This window comes from Sarcophilus harrisii, chromosome 3 (genome assembly GCF_902635505.1).
Source record: "Sarcophilus harrisii chromosome 3, mSarHar1.11, whole genome shotgun sequence".
NCBI classification, from domain to species: domain Eukaryota; kingdom Metazoa; phylum Chordata; class Mammalia; order Dasyuromorphia; family Dasyuridae; genus Sarcophilus; species Sarcophilus harrisii.
This window is the reverse complement of record NC_045428.1, coordinates 454,124,065-454,143,380: the sequence shown is the minus strand read 5'-3', so window position 1 is coordinate 454,143,380 and position 19,316 is coordinate 454,124,065. Positions and strand designations below refer to the sequence as shown.

Sequence of the window (19,316 nt, the reverse complement as noted above, 5' to 3'; positions counted from 1 at the left end):
CATTCATTTCCACTTCACAGAAAAGGTCTCACCTTCTCTTGATACTTGTTTAGTATCAAGGACAGTCTGCCCCCTAGTGATCATAGTGATCTCCGACCTTTCCTAGGCTACACATTCTAAATAAGGTTGAAGAATTATTGGCAGAGACTCCTAACTGCTAGCCTCACCAGCACTTTGCTCTCAATTCCTACAAAATAATTTTTTAAGAAACAGATTCAGAAGAAAAAAATAATTCAAGTATATAAGTCTGGGGATAAACCTAGTTCCTCTACCCCACCTGCTCCTCTCACACATACTATAAAATTCCCAACATTCTCTCCCTCACCTCACCACTCCCCATCCTTACCTCTCTATCCCTATGAAAGGTGATATAATTGTCTCAGATTTCTGATGAACCAAATGGCAAATGTCTCTAAAGTCCCTTCCAAGCTCTAAATCAAATTATCATATAAAAGAAAATGTTCCCCAGAAAAAAAAAAATCTAAGTGTCTTACCGAGAGACAGGATGGTGACATAAGCAGGGCGATCTGAGCGCAACAAGGAATGCTCACGGGCCTTATTAAGCGAGGTTTCTTTATCAAAAACACCTTTGACTGGCCCCACCACAGATTCAAAACCATGCATTCGGAAGGTGAAAGCTTTGTGGGGCTGGCTATAACGGAAACGTTCCTGGGGCAAGCAAATAGAAGAGGAATGAACTTCTGTTCCCCATCAACTGAAAGTGTTATCAAAGGTAGCAATTATCCCTTAATTATCAATTAATGCCTTTTTCTCAAATGGCATCTTTCTTGACTCTTCTACAACATTTGTCACTGTTAGTCACTCTCTTCTCCCAGATATCCTCCCATCTCTAGGTTTTTATGACACTGCTCTTCCTAGTTCTCCTATCTGATTGTTCCTCAGACTTCTTTGCTGAATCTTTCTCCAAGTCACAACCACTAACCATGAATGAACCTCAAGGATCTGTCCTCTGCTCTTTTCCCTCTTTAATATGTTAAAGCATGGTGAACACATCCGCCTCCATAGGTTCAATTAATCTATACAGATGATTCTTAAACCTATTTCTCCAAACCTAACCTCTCTTCTAATCTCTACTCACATATCACCAATGGCTTACTGGATCGGATATCTTAAACTTGATGTCCCATAGACATCTCAATGTCAACATATCTAAAGCAAAACTCATAATCTTTCCCCTTAAATCCTTCCTGCTTTCTAACTTTTCTATTACTGTCAAGAGAATCACTATTTTCAGTCCCTTAAGTGCTTGATCTTAATTTTATTTCTAACTTCTTCACTCACATTCACTTTATATATCCAACCTGTTGCCAAGTCTTATTTTGTTTCTTCCTTCACATTTCTTATATTTAGCCCCTACTTGTTAGTCATGGAGCTGCCACTCTTGTAAATCACTTCATACCTAGACTTCTGCAACATGCTGATTGGTCTCTCTTCCTCAGCTACCTCTTGACTCCAGTCCATTCTCCACTCAGCTGCCAAAATGATCTTCCTAAAAGCAAGATCTGATCTTGTCACCCCCCTACTCAATAAACTCTGGTAGTTCATCAAATATTAAAATCCTGTTTGCCTTTTAAAACCCCATAACCAAGCTAGGTGGCACACAGGTGATAGAGCACCAGCCCTGAAGTCAAGAGGACCTGAGTTCAAATGTGGCCTAAGACATTTAACACTTCCTAGCTATGTGATCCTGGGCAAGTCATTTATCCCCAATTGTCTCAGAAAAAAAAAAAAAAACCCACAACCCAAGCTATTCCTACTTTTCAAGTTTCCTCCAGGTAATCTACAATTAAGAAACACTGGCCTTATTGATGTTCTTCAAATATAACACTCCATGTCTCAATTACTTGCCTTTTTCATTGGCTGTCCACCATGTCTGGAATACTCTCCTCACTTCCACCTGGATTCCCTTCTAGTTTCTTTCAAGTTTCAGTTCAAATCCCACTTTCCACAAGAGGCATTCCCAATCTCCATCTCTCCTCTATCCACCATTACCACCACCACCACTTTTGAAATTTATCTCCCAATTACATTGTAGAAGCCCTGAGAGAATTAACCATGTTTTTGTCTTTCTTCGTATCCTCAGCACTTGATATAATGACTAACATAAAGAAATAATATATTTGTTGATAAAGGTTAGAACTGCCCTCAAAAGACCGACTAAAGTAACAATAAAACAAAGGGAGAGGAGTTGATATCATGAAACAGTAAAGAAGTACTGGATTTGGATGGAAAAGATCTTGGGAACTTGTGTAACAAATTAATCTCTAAAGGCTCATTTTATTTGTAAAGTGTTTATTTAGCCCAGTGTTTGGCACATAGTAGGGATTTAATAAGCATTTTGTTTCTTTTCTTTTTCTCCTGTTTTTTCATCTGTAAAATGTGACTAGATAAGCTCCAAAAGTCTCTTTTAGCTCTAAATCTATGATATGATTCTAAGTAGCTTGCTCAATGAAACACAAAAATCAACTTCTTAATCAAAAATATTTCCTTCACTGACCTTTGCACAGCATTCATGCTCTATATTTTGGTAAGCTATAACTCCTTCTTCCTGCCACCCACAAATGTTTTACTTCTATAGGCTCCTTAAGTGAACAGCTTGTGTCTTTTTTTTTTTTTTTTTTAGTCTTGGTATATCTCTTAGCATTCTAACACAATGTTCTTGGCATTTAATGTCTGTCAAAGTAATTTAAGTAGCTATACAAACACTTTTTTGCTGCTACAGATGAAGAAAAAGTGATGAGAGCATTTTCACTTCTAACACAGTAATAGGAACTAAAAGAAGCCATAAAAGACTAGATTTTTCAAAATGAACTTAAGATACAACAACTGGACCTGAGGCTTTTTTCATAAATTTTCACTAATCCCAGGGTTCACACTGTTTCAGGTTCTTCCTTACCTGTTCCTGAAAAACTCGTTTCTCTTCCCCTGTGCTGGGCCGGACCACATAGTCAGTTCTCCTGAAACACAGTTTTCAATCAACTTTAAGTGGCAGGTTCATCTCTATCCACAGTACCTACCAACTATGGACTCTACAATCTTCCCACATTTTCTACCTGAATTTTTCCCATCTCCACGACCCCTCTTTCACAACAAGGACAGAATCTCCCCTCTTCCAAGTCCCACGAAGTATTGTCTCAATGACTTATTCTACAATCTGTCTAACAGATGGGAAGACTGATTTTTGGCACTTATAATAATAGGTAAATCATGTTTTATATCTTTGGTTCCTTATGTGTACATACATGATTAGTATTAAACACATTTTGAGGGCTATATAGAAAGGTTCAAAGAATAATGGGGCTTTAGGCAATACATTTTTTTTTTAAGTTTAGATATTTAGTTCACAAGTATCTTCACTGTCTATTCCTCATTGGGGAAAATTCAATTACACAAGTATAAGATGCAAGAAAGATAGCTAAACCACAATGTATACCAAAAAACTCTTGAGGCTTTTAGTGGACTTTAAAAGCACAATGAATCAACATTGTTGTTCCAGCATTGTGTGGACAGTACCTAAAGGACACTGAGAAACTAGAAAGCATCCAGAGGGCTGGCTTAGAATGGCCATAAGACTTAAAAGACTAAAAGTAAGGCCTTATAAATATCAGTAATACCCAAAAGAGTTAATTATTCTATACTTACACTCGGGGACCTGGTGTTGTGGCATCTGAATTGTCTTCATTTTCCTGCTGGACAACAAAGCAAATGTAACTACTAAAGGGACACTTCTGAAAACTTTGAATAACCTCAAGAGTCAAGAAAATCTTGTGAAGAGATTCTGAAACTTCTTGAAAGTCATACCTTACAGAAAGTTTGGTCTTTGGTTTCTAGCCACAGTTGGAATAAGGCAGATAATTCCTTTTCATTGTCTTGAGATGAACCTATTAGTAGAATCAGAAAACAATAAACACAATCAGATCTAAATACAATACTAAAAATCCTAACTATTACCATTTCACTGAACAATCTGCAAGAGACACTCAAGAGCAATATTCACCAATTAATCAATTTGCTTTTCATGTGTCTCCTATGAGATTTAAGAAATGAGAAAGGGAAAAATTTCCTTCACAAAACAAATATCAATACCATAAACCCCTTTCTTTAGTAAAATCAATTATTGACTTTCCCTAAAATGGATTATTCAAATACAAACCTAGAGTTAAAACTAAAAATTTTTATGTATACATATATTAGATCTATTATGTATTTCAACGTATTTACTATGTATTGGACTATCTGCCAGCTAGGGGAGAGGGTTGGGGGAAAGGAGGGGAAAATTTGCAACAAAAGGTTACGCAAGAGTCAATGCTGGAAAAATTAGCCATGCATATGCTTCAATAATAATAATGTAAAAAAAAAAAAACAAAAAAAAACAAATTTTTTTTTCCACATAAGAGTAAAAATAATTAGGATCCAGAAGAGAGAAAAATGATCATTTCACTTCAATCCACCAAAACTTTTCATTTTCCAGGTATGTGTCTTAAAAAGAATGGTTAGAATAAATCCTTGTAAGCCCAGCAAGGTATTCAAAATGCTGCCAAGATTGGTGAGTCTACTGTACATCCAAAAGCTTCCCTATCTTCCCTTCTGATCCCCAAATCCCAAGCAATCAACCTACCCATTTCTTTACCAGTCCTCTCTGTCAAATTATGAAAGATTAAAGGGAGTAGGAAGATACAACTCAAGGAGATTGAGGGATAAGGAAAAGTTAATTCTTGATTTCTCCAAGCCTCATTTTAGCAATGGGACCTAAATAAAGGATTTTGTTCTTTCCTTCTAATTTGATTCCTGTAGAGTTATACAGGTCTTTTTTTTTTTTTTTTTAAATATAACTAATACACATTGCCCAATATGTAGAATTTTTTTGTATGCTGATTTCCCCAAAATTGGCATGACCCTCTGGCAAGGCAAAGCAGAGCAGAGGCTGAAACTATTCCTTAGAAAATAGATAAATTCATTGTTCTAGAAAAGTTTCTTTTCCCTCAAAAGGATAAAGAAAAAGAAGTTGTGGTTTTTTTGTTTGTTTAAAAGGGAGGGAATTCATCTGGGTTCCTCTCTCATTTATTTTCTCGGGGTTCATGTTTCATTTAGGAACCTACTACGTTTGGGCAAGTTATTATTAATTTTGGGGATGTGTATGAAGCAATTAGGGTTAAGTGCCTAGAGTCACATAGCTACTTGGGTAAGTATTCAAAAGACACCCCTTATGCTCAAACTAAATGAAGGGGTTTTTAAGACCCAAAGGAAAAAAAGGGAAAAACTCCCCTAATATTCTGAATAAACTCCTTGTAATAAGTGGTCAGGCCTAATATTAAAAACTGGTAAGTATATATTTTGCACACAAATACATACACAAAAAAGTTAAGGAGTATTGAGTTCATTCACTTATAGGAAATTGCCTTCGCATGACCTTAATTTTTTTTTTTAATTTTAGGTTTTTATTTACAAAACATATGCATAGGTAATTTTTCAATATTGACTCTTATAGAACCTTCTCTTCCAACTTTTCCCCTCCTTCCCCCTACCCCACCATGGCAGTTGGTCCAACACATGTTAAATATGTTAAAGTATATGCTAAATACAATATGTATATACATATTTATAGTTATTTTGCTGCACAAGAAAAATCAGATCTAGAAAGAAAGTTAAAAAAACCTGAGAGGGAAAACTAAAATCGCATGACCTTTAGAAATATAGGAATGGATGCTGATCCTGCTGAGAACCCTTAGCAAATTCCATGTTTAGAAAATCAAACAAGCCTCTCACAGACCAGTCACACCAGGAAAAGTTCAGCCTTCAAATACCCCACACCATTCCCCAATGCCAGTGAGGGCAAAGAAGAAAAGTGGGTCCTGGAAATGGGTGACACAGGGACAGAACCTTGAGAAGGATGTTTATGTGGGGAGGGATGGGAGGACGATGTGAAGTGAGGGAGGAATTCCTCCTTCAAAAGTGATCCTGAGATTGTGGTTAATATCACAAAAGCATCCTGAAGACAGCAGCTGCCATATACAGCAGTTCAAGTGAGGAGCAATAGAGGACCAGGAGAGGAGACAGCAGCAATCACCACAGGGATTGCTCCTCCTAGTGAGGTAACGTGCTCTACTCTCAAGCCTAGATTTCACCATTCTAGGGCAAAGCTATCTACCCTATGCTAATTTCATAATAGTTTCACTAAAAAGAAAATTCCTACAATTAAGAAAAAAACAATTCAAGGCAAATTCTCTGGGCTGAATAATCATTACAATCCAGTGTTCTAACAGATGGAACAATTAAAAGATGTTTATGAATTCAAAAAAACCCCAAATATTCAGTATAACAGTAAAGCTATAATTAGTCTATAATTGAAGAAATATTTATTAAGCACCTATTTGTGCAAGGCACTGTCGTTTAAACAGAAGGAAAAAGGGACAAAAAAAAGGACAAAAAAAAAAAAAATACAAAAAGCTTCCAGTGAGAAAGACTGAACAGATCAGAAAGATTACACTAGTGGAAATTTCCACATCGGTAACTAAAATCTAAACAATAAAACTCCAGCCTGAAATTATGAGCATACTCTACCAAGCTTGAAGCACTAAAACACACACAAAAAAGTTTTCTCTGGACAAAAAAGGGTTGAGACCAATTATTTTACTCAGTCTTCAGAATTTCATTGATTAAATAGGGAAAAACAACAAAGAGAAAGTGAAAGAGCAAAGGCCATGAGTATAAAGAAGCTAATATACTACTTACCAATCAATTTCCATTGCTGGGTCTTCTCCTTGAACTCAACAAATGGAGAAAAGCTAGAAGGAACAGCTGTAAGGAGACAGTTCAAATCAGCAAATTGCACATGTCAGAAACAGTCTTTTACTTTCTACTGACCCAGAAAGAGGTGAGCCAGACCCTCAGAGTAGGCCAGAGTGGCAATGTCAAGAAGACTTCAAAGGACTGCTATGGAAGCTTATAGGAACATAGCACTGGAATTGGAAAAATCAGCCAAAAATGTGCAGCAGTGCACTAAGGCAATTCAAACCTAAAGCAAAAAATATAAACATATATGTTGTCTCTACTAGAACAAACACCTCACCTCGGCTATCTCCAGCAAGATACTGCAGGGATGGTAACACTAATTCTGCCCAGTTGGGAGCTGAGGAGAACCAACTATTAAGGGTACTGGCAGGAGATGACTGCCAATCGAGGACTCGCTCTTCCAGCTGCAAAAGGAACAAAAGGATCAATCACTCCAGGGATTCTGAGAGGGCAGACAATTCAAGAATAATAGAAAAGTTTGTCCAAAGTCACAAAGCCAGCCAGAAGCAAATCTATATAGAGACTGCTAGAGTTGGATCTCCCAAGCAATCATCTGGTTACTGCTTCTTTCCTCTTTAAAATTGCTTCTTTACATCTCTGATTTCCCAGACATTCTTACCATAGGAAGACTAGCCTGTCCCTCCATGAGCAAGATCTCCAGTAGGAGAGAGAAGAAACTAGATGATATTTCATTGATTCCAAGGCAGGGCTTGAGATCTTCAAGAGGCCTATGAGGAAGTAAAGATAAAAAGCAATTGCAGAGGCCATCATGAATTGATTCCTAGACTGGTCCTAATCCTCAGTACTTCCCACAGCTCTCCAGGTGCTCATTCAAAGACCACAAATTGTGCATAAAGGATTGATCTAAGCCACAAATCCAAGAATCACCAGAATTTCGCATAACAGACAGCTCTGAGAATTAGAGGGTAATAAATTCAGGAGAACATATCCAAGTAAAATTCATTAACATGTCTGTTTAACATTCATCCTTGGGGAGTTACTGTCTCTTTCTTACTCTTCTTTGATGGCAGAGATTGGCAGTGGGGATGGGGCCTCGGATAGGGGTGGAATCCCCTCTGGATTACTCAAAGGTTCAGCTAGATCATCTATCTCGGATTTTATCATTTTCAGCTTCTTCTTCTTCTTCTCCTCTTTCTCTTTCGCCTTTTTTTTGAGGATAGCCAAGTCAAACAGTGCTAGTAAGAAAAAACAAGAGAGGAAGATAAAAACCAATGGTCTCTACATGAGAAAATGAGGTACATTATCTGAAGGTGATATGCTAGTATAAGGAAAACAAATCAGAGGAAGGAGACCTTTAGATTCTAATACTGGAGGTTAGCAGTTTAGCTTTAACACTTATAGAAGTATATCAAAATATAGTTTGCTTTAAAGATACATGAGGTTTTTCTTACTCCCTCCAAATTCTAATTACATTGTGTACATAACTATATAAATACATGCTATATCTCAGGATGCCAAGTGTGTCTTGAACCCAATGACCATTTCTTTTTTGTCTGTCTCTTCAGAGCCTATCATTAGACAATAAATAATAGATTATATTATCCATCATAGTAATTCTGCATTAACTTTTTATATGCATATTTATGCCTAAGGAAGAAGCTGAAAGTTTACTTTTGTAGAGGCTTATTAGGCTGCATGCTATTTAACAACTTAGAAGCACACTTATTTTCACTTTGACAGTTCAATCCCATCATGAAAACTCTGGAAGAAATACAAAGTTATTTACCTGCAAGGGATCCCTTCCTGCCAGCATTCACTCGTGTCATGATGTCATTGAGAGTCAGGTCCCCCGTCAAAAGATCTGGGTGATCCTGGATGAGAATTGTAAAGACTAAGTGATGGTGGGCAGGAAGGAGTAACTTGAATTGTAATTTTTACCAGCCCATTCAACAGATGACTTTAGACCTCATGTTTACTCTGTTCTTAAAGGAGGTGCACAAGAAAATCAAATTAGGATGGATGGGATCTTATATTATAAGCTGTCTAGATGTAGCTAGATGACATAAAGGTTTAAAGCTCTAGGTCAGAGTCAGGAAGATGTGAGTCAAACCTAGCTTCAAACACTTATTGTGTGACCCTAAACAAGTAATTTAACTTCTGCATGGCAGTTTCCACATCTATAAAATTGGGGATCATAACAATACATAACTCCCAGGATTGTTGTGAGGATTAAATGAGATAATATCTGAAAAGCATATAATAAGCTTAATAAATGATTGACTTCTTCCTTCCTTCTTGCTATTAAGACAATGAAAACATAAGAAAGGATTAACTCTCATATTTCTATACTTTCTCTGATTTGTTCCTCATATATGTTTTCTGTCAATGAACTTATTTGTAGCTGTTCTTCTTACCCTCTCTCCTCTAACAATAAAAAAATATATATATAAAAGAATGGAAACTTCTAGGCCTGTGTTCTCCACAGGATTTCATGTCCCAAGAAATTAAATTGATAACCATAGATAATCCCCATGTCTTACAGGTTGGTGTTTCCGCTTCTCATGGTGTTTCTTTAACATCATCTTCAGATCGTTGTCCCCCAGCTCTAGTTTATCTGAGCAAAATGAACCAAACCATATTGGGTGCTTTACTAACAGAGTGCTCAAATTTTAAAATGTTAATGAAATATTAAGTTGTCCTATTAGAAATATCCAAAAAAGGGAAGGTAAAATAAAAAACATTAGGTAAATCATTAACCCAAACTGAGACAGATGGGATTAGATCTACAGATTTATCACATGCCACAATATACTTCAAATGGATCAATAACCAATTTTTCTTATACAATTAATCTATTAAATGAAATATCTATTGTAATTTATAGAAAAAAGAAAAGCACTTATGTAGGTAATAAAAAGAAGAAATAATAGGTTACAAAATGGGTATAAAGGATCTTTTGTACAATACATAGCAATTCATCTGGAATAAAAAGGATTTAAGAAAGAGATCAGGGGAAAATATCTTTGCCATAAATATATATGTGTGTATGTATATATATATATATATATATATATATACATACACATATATATATTTTTAATCTAACATCTAAAACTCTAACAAGAAATTTATACAAATGAGTAAAAGTCATTCCCCAAGAGAAAAGTCTGAAGCTGAATAGACAATCCTAGAAAAATAAATTATCAATAGCCATCTGAAAAAAATTTCAGACTCAAATGATCAGACAAATGCAAATCAAAACAACTCTTAAAAATATGACCTTTCACTCATTAAACTGGTTTTAAAAAATTAGCAAATTTCAGTCTTGATGAAGTTATGTAAAATGCAAATATTATATTACTACAACTATGAATTAGTATACCTTTTATGAAAAGCAGTATGTCATAAAATATCACCTAGAAAATTGTTGATGTTCTTTATCAAAGGATCTCATTACCAGAACTGTATATCATGAATGTTATTGTCAGGAAAAATCTCTTAAGTCCAAAAATATTCATAACACAGATCAAACAAAATGATTAGTTACTAACTTACTACAAATTATTGTATACTTAAAAAAAAACAACTAAGTAGAAAAAGCCTATAGTACACGTGCAATATTCTGTCTTAATTGATGGCTACTAATTTGTTTTTATTAAAATATTTCTTCAATCAAAAATATTAATATTAGCATAATTTGTAAGAATAATGAATGCAAAAATAACCATATAATTTCCAACATTAAGGAATGGCTAAACAAGATGTAATAAAAAAAAAACATAACGGAATATGATTCCATTCTAAGCAATGACAAATAGAATACAAAGAATCTGGGCAGTTCCACATAAACTGAAGGAAATAGAATATGTATTGATCCCAACTATAAAAATAACAGCAGCAACAAAATAAAAAATACATAGAAGAAAAATTCACATGGGGACACAGAAACAAGTATATTAAAACTTAAAAAAAAAAACTGCAAAGAATTTATGATTTCTCAAAAGATCATTTTTTTTTTCTTATTTACATATTACGAATGGCTACCAGGTTTAGACTAAATGAATGAAACATTAAGTAATAATCATTTGTACTCTGTCCTAGTCGGACAATACTTGGTATATGTTCTGGACACTGAATTTTAACAAAAATAAGCTGAAGTACAGTGCAAGAAATCTGACCAATATAGTACTGTGAAGGATCCGGAATTTATAAAATTATGAATATTGTCATTATGAAAAACTGAAGAAACTCAAAAGGTCTAACCTGAGAAAAAGAAGGCTAGGATGGACATTATCACAATCTTCAAATATATGAAGCACTATTACTCATAAGAGGGACTATTTTATATATATATATATGTACTTCAGAAGCCAATATAAAGAAAAGATGGAAAAGCCACAATTCACTATCAAGAAAAAACTAGGTTTTCATTAATGCAAAGAACCACCTTATGAGAATGAGCACCCCCCTTCATCAATTAAATGTTTAAGCAGAGACTAAATCACTCTCTATAAAGGGACAGTGAATTTGTATCCCCAGCGCATTCTACAATGCTTGGCACTACTAAGCCATAATAAATAATTGATGATATTGTGAAGAGAATTCCTACAGTAGGTAGAAGATTGACAATGAATTTGAAGGCCCTTTAAACTAAATTCTATAAAAATGAAAAAATAAAAAAACTAAATTATATAAAAATGTTTCTGCATAATTTGTCAAAAATCTTGTATTAAGAGGAACAACATTTCACCAACATGGCTCAGTATCAGTAGATTTGTGGGCCCAAAAACCAACTGGATAATTCTTTCTAAAATGTTGCTCTGAGTAAAAAAAATAAGAGCTATTTCCCAAGTAATAAATGATCAAAAGATATAAACTATACCCAAAGGGCTGGAAAATCATTCATATCCTTTGACCTAACAATACCCCTACCAAGCATAAATCCCAAAAGAGATTCCCCCCCCCCCCCAAACATATATATCTATTTTCTATATATACAAAAATATTTATAGCAGCTCTCTTCTCAGGGCAAAGAATTGCAAATTGAGGGGATTCTCCATCAACTGGAGAATGGCTGAATAAACTGTGGTATTGGATTATGATGGAATATTATTGTTCTATGGGAAATGATGAGCAGTATGCTCTCAGAAAAACCTGGAAAATACTTCATGAACTCAAGCATAGTGAAATGTACTGTATACAAAGCAATAATAATGTTGTGTGAATGATTTTGCTATTTTCAGCACTACAATGATCCATGATTTCTCTGAAAGATTTATGATGAAAAATGCTACTCAAGGGCAGCTAGGTGGTACAGTGGATAGAGCACCAACCCTGAAGTCAGGAGGACCTGAGTTCAAATCTGGTCTCAGAAACAACACTTCCTAGCTGTATGACCCTGGGCGAGTCACTTAACTCCAATTGCCTTGGCAAAAAAAAAAAAAAAGACTGACTTGGAAAAATGCTACTCATACCCAGAGAAAGAACTGATTGTGTCTGAATACAGACTGAAGCATGTTCTTTTTTTTTTTCTTGAAGTTTTTTTAGGAAGAGGAGGGAGGAGGATATATTACAACATGACTTATATGGAAATGTTTTGTATAACTTCACATGTGGCCTTCTTAAAGGGAGATGAAGATGGGGAGGAAGGCCTCAAGTTTCAAAAACAAATATAAAAAAATTTTATATATAACTGGGGAAATAAAAATACTAAATATAAAATGCTCCTTATTGCTTAAGAAATCAAATAAAATTCATTTTCATTTCACAGATACCTTTAGGAATGATTAAATGTATAGCAATTATTTCTGCTATAGTTAACTTTCAAAAGAGAAAATACAAATTTAAGCACTTGAAAAACATTGGACAAAATCTAATAATCAAAAAAATACACATAACAGAAATAATATGAAAAAATAGTTTAAAATAATATAGAGCAAATTACAAAATTAATTATATTTTAAATCATTGGTTCCACTTTACTAGGAATATTTACTAAAGGGAAAAGATTTTTTGTACAAAAATATTTACATCCGTAATGCTGAAAAACTGCAAATAGACTGTATGTGCCCAATGGGTAGAGAAAGGCTGAATAAATTTTTATATCTTAATGTGGCTGTGGACTCTAATAAAGGAGACTGGGTAAATGGCCATTTGGGTTCAACAGGGCTAAGGGTTCAACACGGAGACCAGGGTTCCACCACTATAATTTTTAAAATTACACATAAGTAATAGAAGGTAAAAAATGTGGAATTAAAAGTACATGTTAACCATGACTACATAAAAAACATTATCAACCAAACTAACTATATTAACTAAAAAAGCATAAGCAAACAGCAAAAATGTTATTAATTTGTTTATTCTGTTAGCCAAATATAAAAAGCTAACATTTTATAACTTATTTGGGTTTTCATTATTTATTTTGTATTTGTCAAAATTACTGCTAAAAAAATTATCTTGAAAAGACATCTCATTTATAGTTACACTACATTGGGCTTTTTTTTGCTTGTTTGCTTTTTTTTTTTTAAAGAAACAGCAAAGCCTACTATCATTCCAATTTCATTAATCAGAGTATGATACTAACACATCAGATAATAAGGGTCAAAATAAAATGGCTGTCTTTTACACTCCAAGATGACAAAATTGTTCTAAACCCTTTCTCAAAACTATTTCACAAACACTATTTACTATTATGAATCTTCCAAAGAAATTCTTAAATTAATACAGTTGTGAAGCTTGCTCCCCAGAGTGCCAAGATCATTCTCTGTTCTCACCTGCAGTTTTCATATCCAGGGTTGAAAGCGTGGGCACCACCCTCAGGGGCACCGCAGGACTAGGAGAACGGGCTGGAGAGCTCGGAAGCCATGAGCTGAGATCTTCAAAAGAAAATTGTTCTTGTAAATCCAACGTGGCTGTGGACTCCAATAAAGGAGATTGGGTAAATGGCCATTTGGGTTCAACAGGGCTAAGGGTTCAACATGGAGACCAGGGTTCCACCATTTCTTTCTGACCCTTCCCCAGATGGACTGGAGCACACTTAGATCATTTAAACGGCTCTTCGAGGAAGAGAGACTTCAATTCAACAGACTGATGGAATCGCATTGCAGCAGGCCAACAGCTACTACTACTCTCCTGTAAGGGGAAAAGCAGTTCTCTCAAGGGGCACAATAGGACCAGACAAGCAGGAAAGGACCCTGCCAAGCAGGGAGCTGTCCATTGGGAACCTAGACTAAACTCAAATGTTAACTTAAGTAAAAAATAGAAAAGATGTAGTAATTTTCCACCTAACAGGAATTTCCAATAGCATCCTAGAGCTGGAAGAAGGTCCTCAAGTCCCATTATCCACCCACCAGAGAAGAAGTTTCTTAGCATGAGAGATCCATGACTATGTCTGGCTCCAAAATGCAAAATAGGCTGCCAGTTTTAAAAGTCCCACCTCCATTTCCCAAAGAATTAGAAAATACTCACCTTCTTCATCAGAAGATAAGGTGCTATCTCCACATTCTTCCTTAACTTCCCGAAGCACCTTCAAGTAGCGCTGCTGAGTGCGTCGCTCTCTTTCCTCAGGGGTACAGGACAGTGAAGGTCGTTTCCTCCGAAGAGGAAGGGCAGGACCACTCGTCTTAGCCATCTCCAATAAATCCTGGAAAGAGAGTTTCATCTGGTGAGTACATAACCTTAAAAAAGTGCTTCATATTAGTTGAGCTGACCATTGTCAGACCCACCAATGAGTCCAAGATGCCAGATGCAAGTTTTGGTCTCTTTCTGGAGGTATGGGGATCATAGCTTATTTCTGACACCCATTTTTGAGACAGCTAGGCAATGTAGTGTACAGAGTGCTGACCTTGAAATGTGTAGAGACCAGAGTTCAAAGCCTATTTCAGCTGCTTCCCAATTGGGTGACCTTAAGTTTCCCTATTTGTAAAATGGGGATAATAACAGAACTTACCTCATAGGCTTATTGTGAGCATCAGATGAGATGAAGTAAATGTTTTCGCAAACTTTAAAACTCTATATAAATGCCACTTATTTTTATTAGCTATTATTCAAGCTATCCCAATTTCTGATATACTACAATAGATGGGGCTATTACTTTTCTCCTTAAATACTGTCTTCTCTTATGGAAAAAAACCCTCAAATGTTAATTACCATTAAATATAAAAGGAATACTTTCTTACAAAATTAAATTCCCAAACTAAACATTTTAATAATATCCCAAAGAAGCTAAATAAAGAGATTATTTATATTCTATTATTTGTATTTGTGAGATAAAATATTTTCCACACCAAGAACTGAGAGGGTCATTTAGAATCAAAACAACTTTGGCTCTAAGAAATGTCAAATGAAAACAAACTATAATAGTCCATTTATTTTGGAGTTCATATCTCTAATAACAGTGGCTATAGGACTTGTTGAGCCTACTAAAGAACAAAAAGTCTTTCTTTATATGGCAACCCCACAGGTTAGAGACATACCACTGAAACATCCTGGTTTTCTTTAATAAGCTACAATGGATCTGATAATCATTCATTTGAATCAAACACTCTAAAAACTACTCATAGGTGTCTAGTAAATAAGCATTTATTATGTACTGGTGTCAAAAAGAGTCAGACATGACTGAGAAATGACTTAATGTACCAGAAACTGTGCTAAGCGGTGGGGCTTCAAAGAAAAATAAAATACAATCCTCAAGTAGTGAGCAATCTAATGGGAAAGATTACATAAAAACAACTACGTATAAACAAGATATAGACAGAACAAACTGGAAATAATCAACAGAGACAACAGAGAAAAGGCACTAAGAATTATGAGGAATTGGAAAAGCCTTCCTATAAAAAGTGGGCTTTTAGCTTGGAACTTGAAGAAAGCCAAGAGGCTTTCTTGATGAGATGAGAAAGAAAAGCATTCCAGGCAGGGCAAAAAGCCCATGAAAATGCTTGAACTGGGAGAGAGGGCATCTTATTCAAGGAATAGCCAAGAGGCCTGTGTCCCTGTATTTAATATATGGAAGGATATAATGTATAAGAAGACTGGGGGAAAGGAGGAAGGGCTAGTTATAAAGGGTTTTATATTTGATCCTAGAGATGACAGTGAGCTACAAGAGGGAACAGAAGGAATAGGGAGGTGACATGATCAGAATGGCTTTAGGAAAATCAATCTGACTGGAGTAGAGTGGTGAGAGACCCAAGGCAGCATATTCAAGCTGTTACTACAGACTAGTCTAACAGGAGGATTAGCACCTAGGGGCAATGTCAGAAGAGAGAAGGGGGTTTATGTGAAGAATATTATGAAGGGAAAATCAACAGGACCTGGCAACAGACTGGAGACAGGGACTGAGGGAATAACAAGAAGTCAAGGATGACACTAGATTACAAGTGGGGATGACTAGAAAAATGATGGTGCCCTTGACAGAAATAGGGAAGATAGAAAGAGGGAGGAATGAAAGGAAAACATAAAAAATTCAGTTCTAGACACACTGAGTTAAAATTGTCAAGAAGACACCCAGTTCAAAATGTCTACTAAACACCTGAAGATACAGAACTGATGGTCAGCACTGAGACAAGGGCTAGACAAATAAATCTGAGAATGATTGACAGAGAGAAACAGCTGAATCCACAAACTGACGAGATCACCAAGAGAAATAGTAAAAAGGAAGAGGATCTAGGACAAAGCTCTGGGGCATACCTATGTTAGTGGGTTTGACCTGGATCAAGATCCAATAAAGTAGACAGAAAAGGAACAGTCAGATAGGTAAGAAGAAAACCAGGAGAGAGTGGTATCAAAAAAACCTAGAGAGAAGAGGGTGATCAATAATGTCAAAGGCTACAGAAAAGTCATGAAGGTTAAGGACTGATCAAAAGTCAAATTAGATTTGGCAAGTGAAAGATCATTAGTAACTCAGAAAAGAGCAGTCTTGGGTGAATGAAATCAAAGCAAGTGAAGGCAAATGGACTCTGCAAATGATCTTCTCAAGGAGTTTAGCCAAAAAGAATAGCAGGTATGAAATACCTGAGGGTTTTTTTTTTAAGGAGGGGGTGGGAGAAAAGAACACAGTTATGTTTGAGGACAGAAAGGAAAGAGCAGTAGATAGGGAGAGAATGAGGATAAGTGAGAAAGTGAAGATGGAAAAGACAGGGTGGGAAAAGATCATAAATGCACTTTTTGTTTTTCTTCCCAGGTTATTTTTACCTTCCGAATCCAATTTTTCTTGTGCAATAAGAGAACTGTACAGGTCTGTACACATATATTGTATGTAAGATATACTTTAACATGTTTAACATGTATAAGACTGCCTGCCACCTAGAAGAGAAGGTGGAGGGAGAGAAGGGAAAAGTTGGAGCTGAAGTGAGTGCAAGGGACAATGTTGTAAAAATTACCCATGCATATGTTCTGTCAATAAAAAGCTATAAGAAAAAAAAGAAAAAAAAAGATCATAAATCCACGTCAAGAGAAGGGTTACCTCTTTATGAGGCAGAGTAAGAGGCAGAAGGCATATGAGTGACAGAAGAGGAGGCTCTCAGCCAACAGCCTCAATGTTTTTCAGTAAACACAAGTCAAATTTTTCAGCTAAGAGGATAAAGAAGGAAGAAACCCTGAAGGATTGATGAAAAATGAAAAGTTCTGGAAGAGCTGCTGTGGTAAGTGGGATAATGAGTTAATGAGCCAAGGATAAAATGATTACCAAACAGCAAGAAGGGGCCTAGTTGAGGTTATATAGGTAACAAAAACTTGCAGTGTGCCCAGTTAGCAGTTTCATGATTTTCTCAAACTTCAATCAAAAATACATGAAAAAAACAGTGAAAGCAGTAAGTGGCAGAAGTGAGGCTTAGCAGGGAAAAAAACTGGCCATGTGAAAAAGAAGTCAGAGACTTAAGGGAAAAGGACAGCAGAGACCTGACCCAGTTCTCCAGGGAATCAGGAAGAAGAAAGGAACAGAGTACAGCTAGTACATGGGTGATGGCCTAGAAAAGAACCTAGAGGTTGAGGGATCTGGAGGTCACAGTGAGGAAGAATTGGGTTTGAGATTGAAGCGAGAAATGGAATGAAAATAGTGATCAGACAAGGGAATTTTAGATTTTATTAACTTGGAAATGGTGCCATTTGTGGGTGATATTGCAAGATGTTAGGGCCACCTTTATGTATGGTTGAGGTGAGGTGATAAGGCTAAATCAACTAAATAAACAATAATGAATTCTTTAAGTTTATTACCTCCTATGTTGTTGTTGTTCAGCCATTTCAGTCAAGTCCAACTCTTCATGATCCCATTTGGGATTTTCTTGACAAAGATACTCGATTGGTTTGCCATTTCCTTCTCCAGGTCATTTTACAGGTGAGGAAACTGAGGCAAACAGGGTTAAGTGACTTGCCCAGTCACACAGCTAATAAAGAAACTCAGGAAGATGAGCATTTTAACCTTTATACCACCTAGCTGCCCTTACCTACTATAATATACACAGTGAAACAGTATTAACCTGACTCACTAAATCCCAGATTTTAGAACTTTAGTATACTCATAAAGTATAAACTCATAAAGGTAAACTTGGGACTAACAAAAGGTACTATTTATTCCTACAACATAGATATCCAAACCTATAATGTAAATAATTCCTGTTATTAATCCCAAATTTACTTCTTGTTATGAATATAAGCATCTGAAATCTGGGATTTAATAAAAGGTTAACACAGTGCCACATTCCTTGCAAGTATTCAAACACTTCAACATATTAAAACTTCCTATACTAGTGGACTTCTAAGATGCATATATTTGCTATCATCAGTATTTAAGATAGAGATGTTATCATCAAGATAGCTACTACAGACATGCTGTGAAAGAAATATATGTTCCAGAGCCATTTTTCCCCCCCACTTTCTGGCTCCCCATGACACTTACGGTGCGTGAGGCAAGAATCTGTTTCAGCAGTCGATGGAAATATTGCTGCTGGGAATTGAGGTAGCGTTTGTACTGAGACTTGAAGCATAGCTGCCGATACTTCACTACTTCTGGGTTAAAGTGCCCATCTAAGGAACAAAAGGAGAAGGACATTAAAAAGCAGAATAAGAAATGAGCTACAGAACAAAGAATGATGGAGTACAGACTCATCCAGCCTCTTGGAGTACAGACTCATCCAGCTTCTATTTAAATATTTTCAATGAGGGGTACCAATCTTATCTCAATTCTATTAGGGAAAATTCTAATTATTAGAAAATAAAAACAATAGGCAATAGGTACTAAGAGCCCAATTCAAATCTCTTAGTAGTGGTATACTGCTCTTTACTTTTCTTTTTTCTTTTTTTTTTGGGGGTGGGGGGGTGGAGGATAATGGGATAGAGCAAGGCAATCGGGATTAAATGACTTGCCCAGGGTCACACAGCTAGTAAGGATTAAGTATCTGAGGTCCTCCTGACTTCAGGGCCAGTACTATATCCACTGTACCATCTAGCTACTGCAGTATGCCTCTCTTTAAAGCTTCACTCTCTAACAACAACCTGGAGGAGAATCACTCTCCTCTCAAATGTGATAAAGGTATAGAGGAAGAAAAAAA

At 35.9% G+C, this 19,316-nt stretch overlaps 1 protein-coding gene across 2 annotated transcripts in view; it reads right to left on the bottom strand.

The window, feature by feature from the left end:
- The window catches only part of NFRKB (nuclear factor related to kappaB binding protein), a 41,033-nt gene that overhangs the window by 9,231 nt on the left and 12,486 nt on the right, over nucleotides 1-19,316 (bottom strand). The window contains exons 5-17 of one of the 2 annotated variants that reach the window (XM_031960892.1): nucleotides 18,665-18,792; nucleotides 14,242-14,416; nucleotides 13,548-13,649; nucleotides 9,315-9,388; nucleotides 8,561-8,645; nucleotides 7,829-8,009; nucleotides 7,433-7,541; nucleotides 7,091-7,217; nucleotides 6,754-6,819; nucleotides 3,823-3,902; nucleotides 3,664-3,710; nucleotides 2,918-2,978; nucleotides 495-669 (exon numbers count right to left, since the gene is read on the bottom strand). In XM_031960892.1, the coding sequence (XP_031816752.1) occupies nucleotides 495-669; nucleotides 2,918-2,978; nucleotides 3,664-3,710; nucleotides 3,823-3,902; nucleotides 6,754-6,819; nucleotides 7,091-7,217; nucleotides 7,433-7,541; nucleotides 7,829-8,009; nucleotides 8,561-8,645; nucleotides 9,315-9,388; nucleotides 13,548-13,649; nucleotides 14,242-14,416; nucleotides 18,665-18,792 (1,410 nt within the window). The remainder of the gene's footprint in view (nucleotides 1-494; nucleotides 670-2,917; nucleotides 2,979-3,663; nucleotides 3,711-3,822; nucleotides 3,903-6,753; nucleotides 6,820-7,090; nucleotides 7,218-7,432; nucleotides 7,542-7,828; nucleotides 8,010-8,560; nucleotides 8,646-9,314; nucleotides 9,389-13,547; nucleotides 13,650-14,241; nucleotides 14,417-18,664; nucleotides 18,793-19,316) is intronic. The other variant, XM_031960893.1, reaches the window with a different exon arrangement.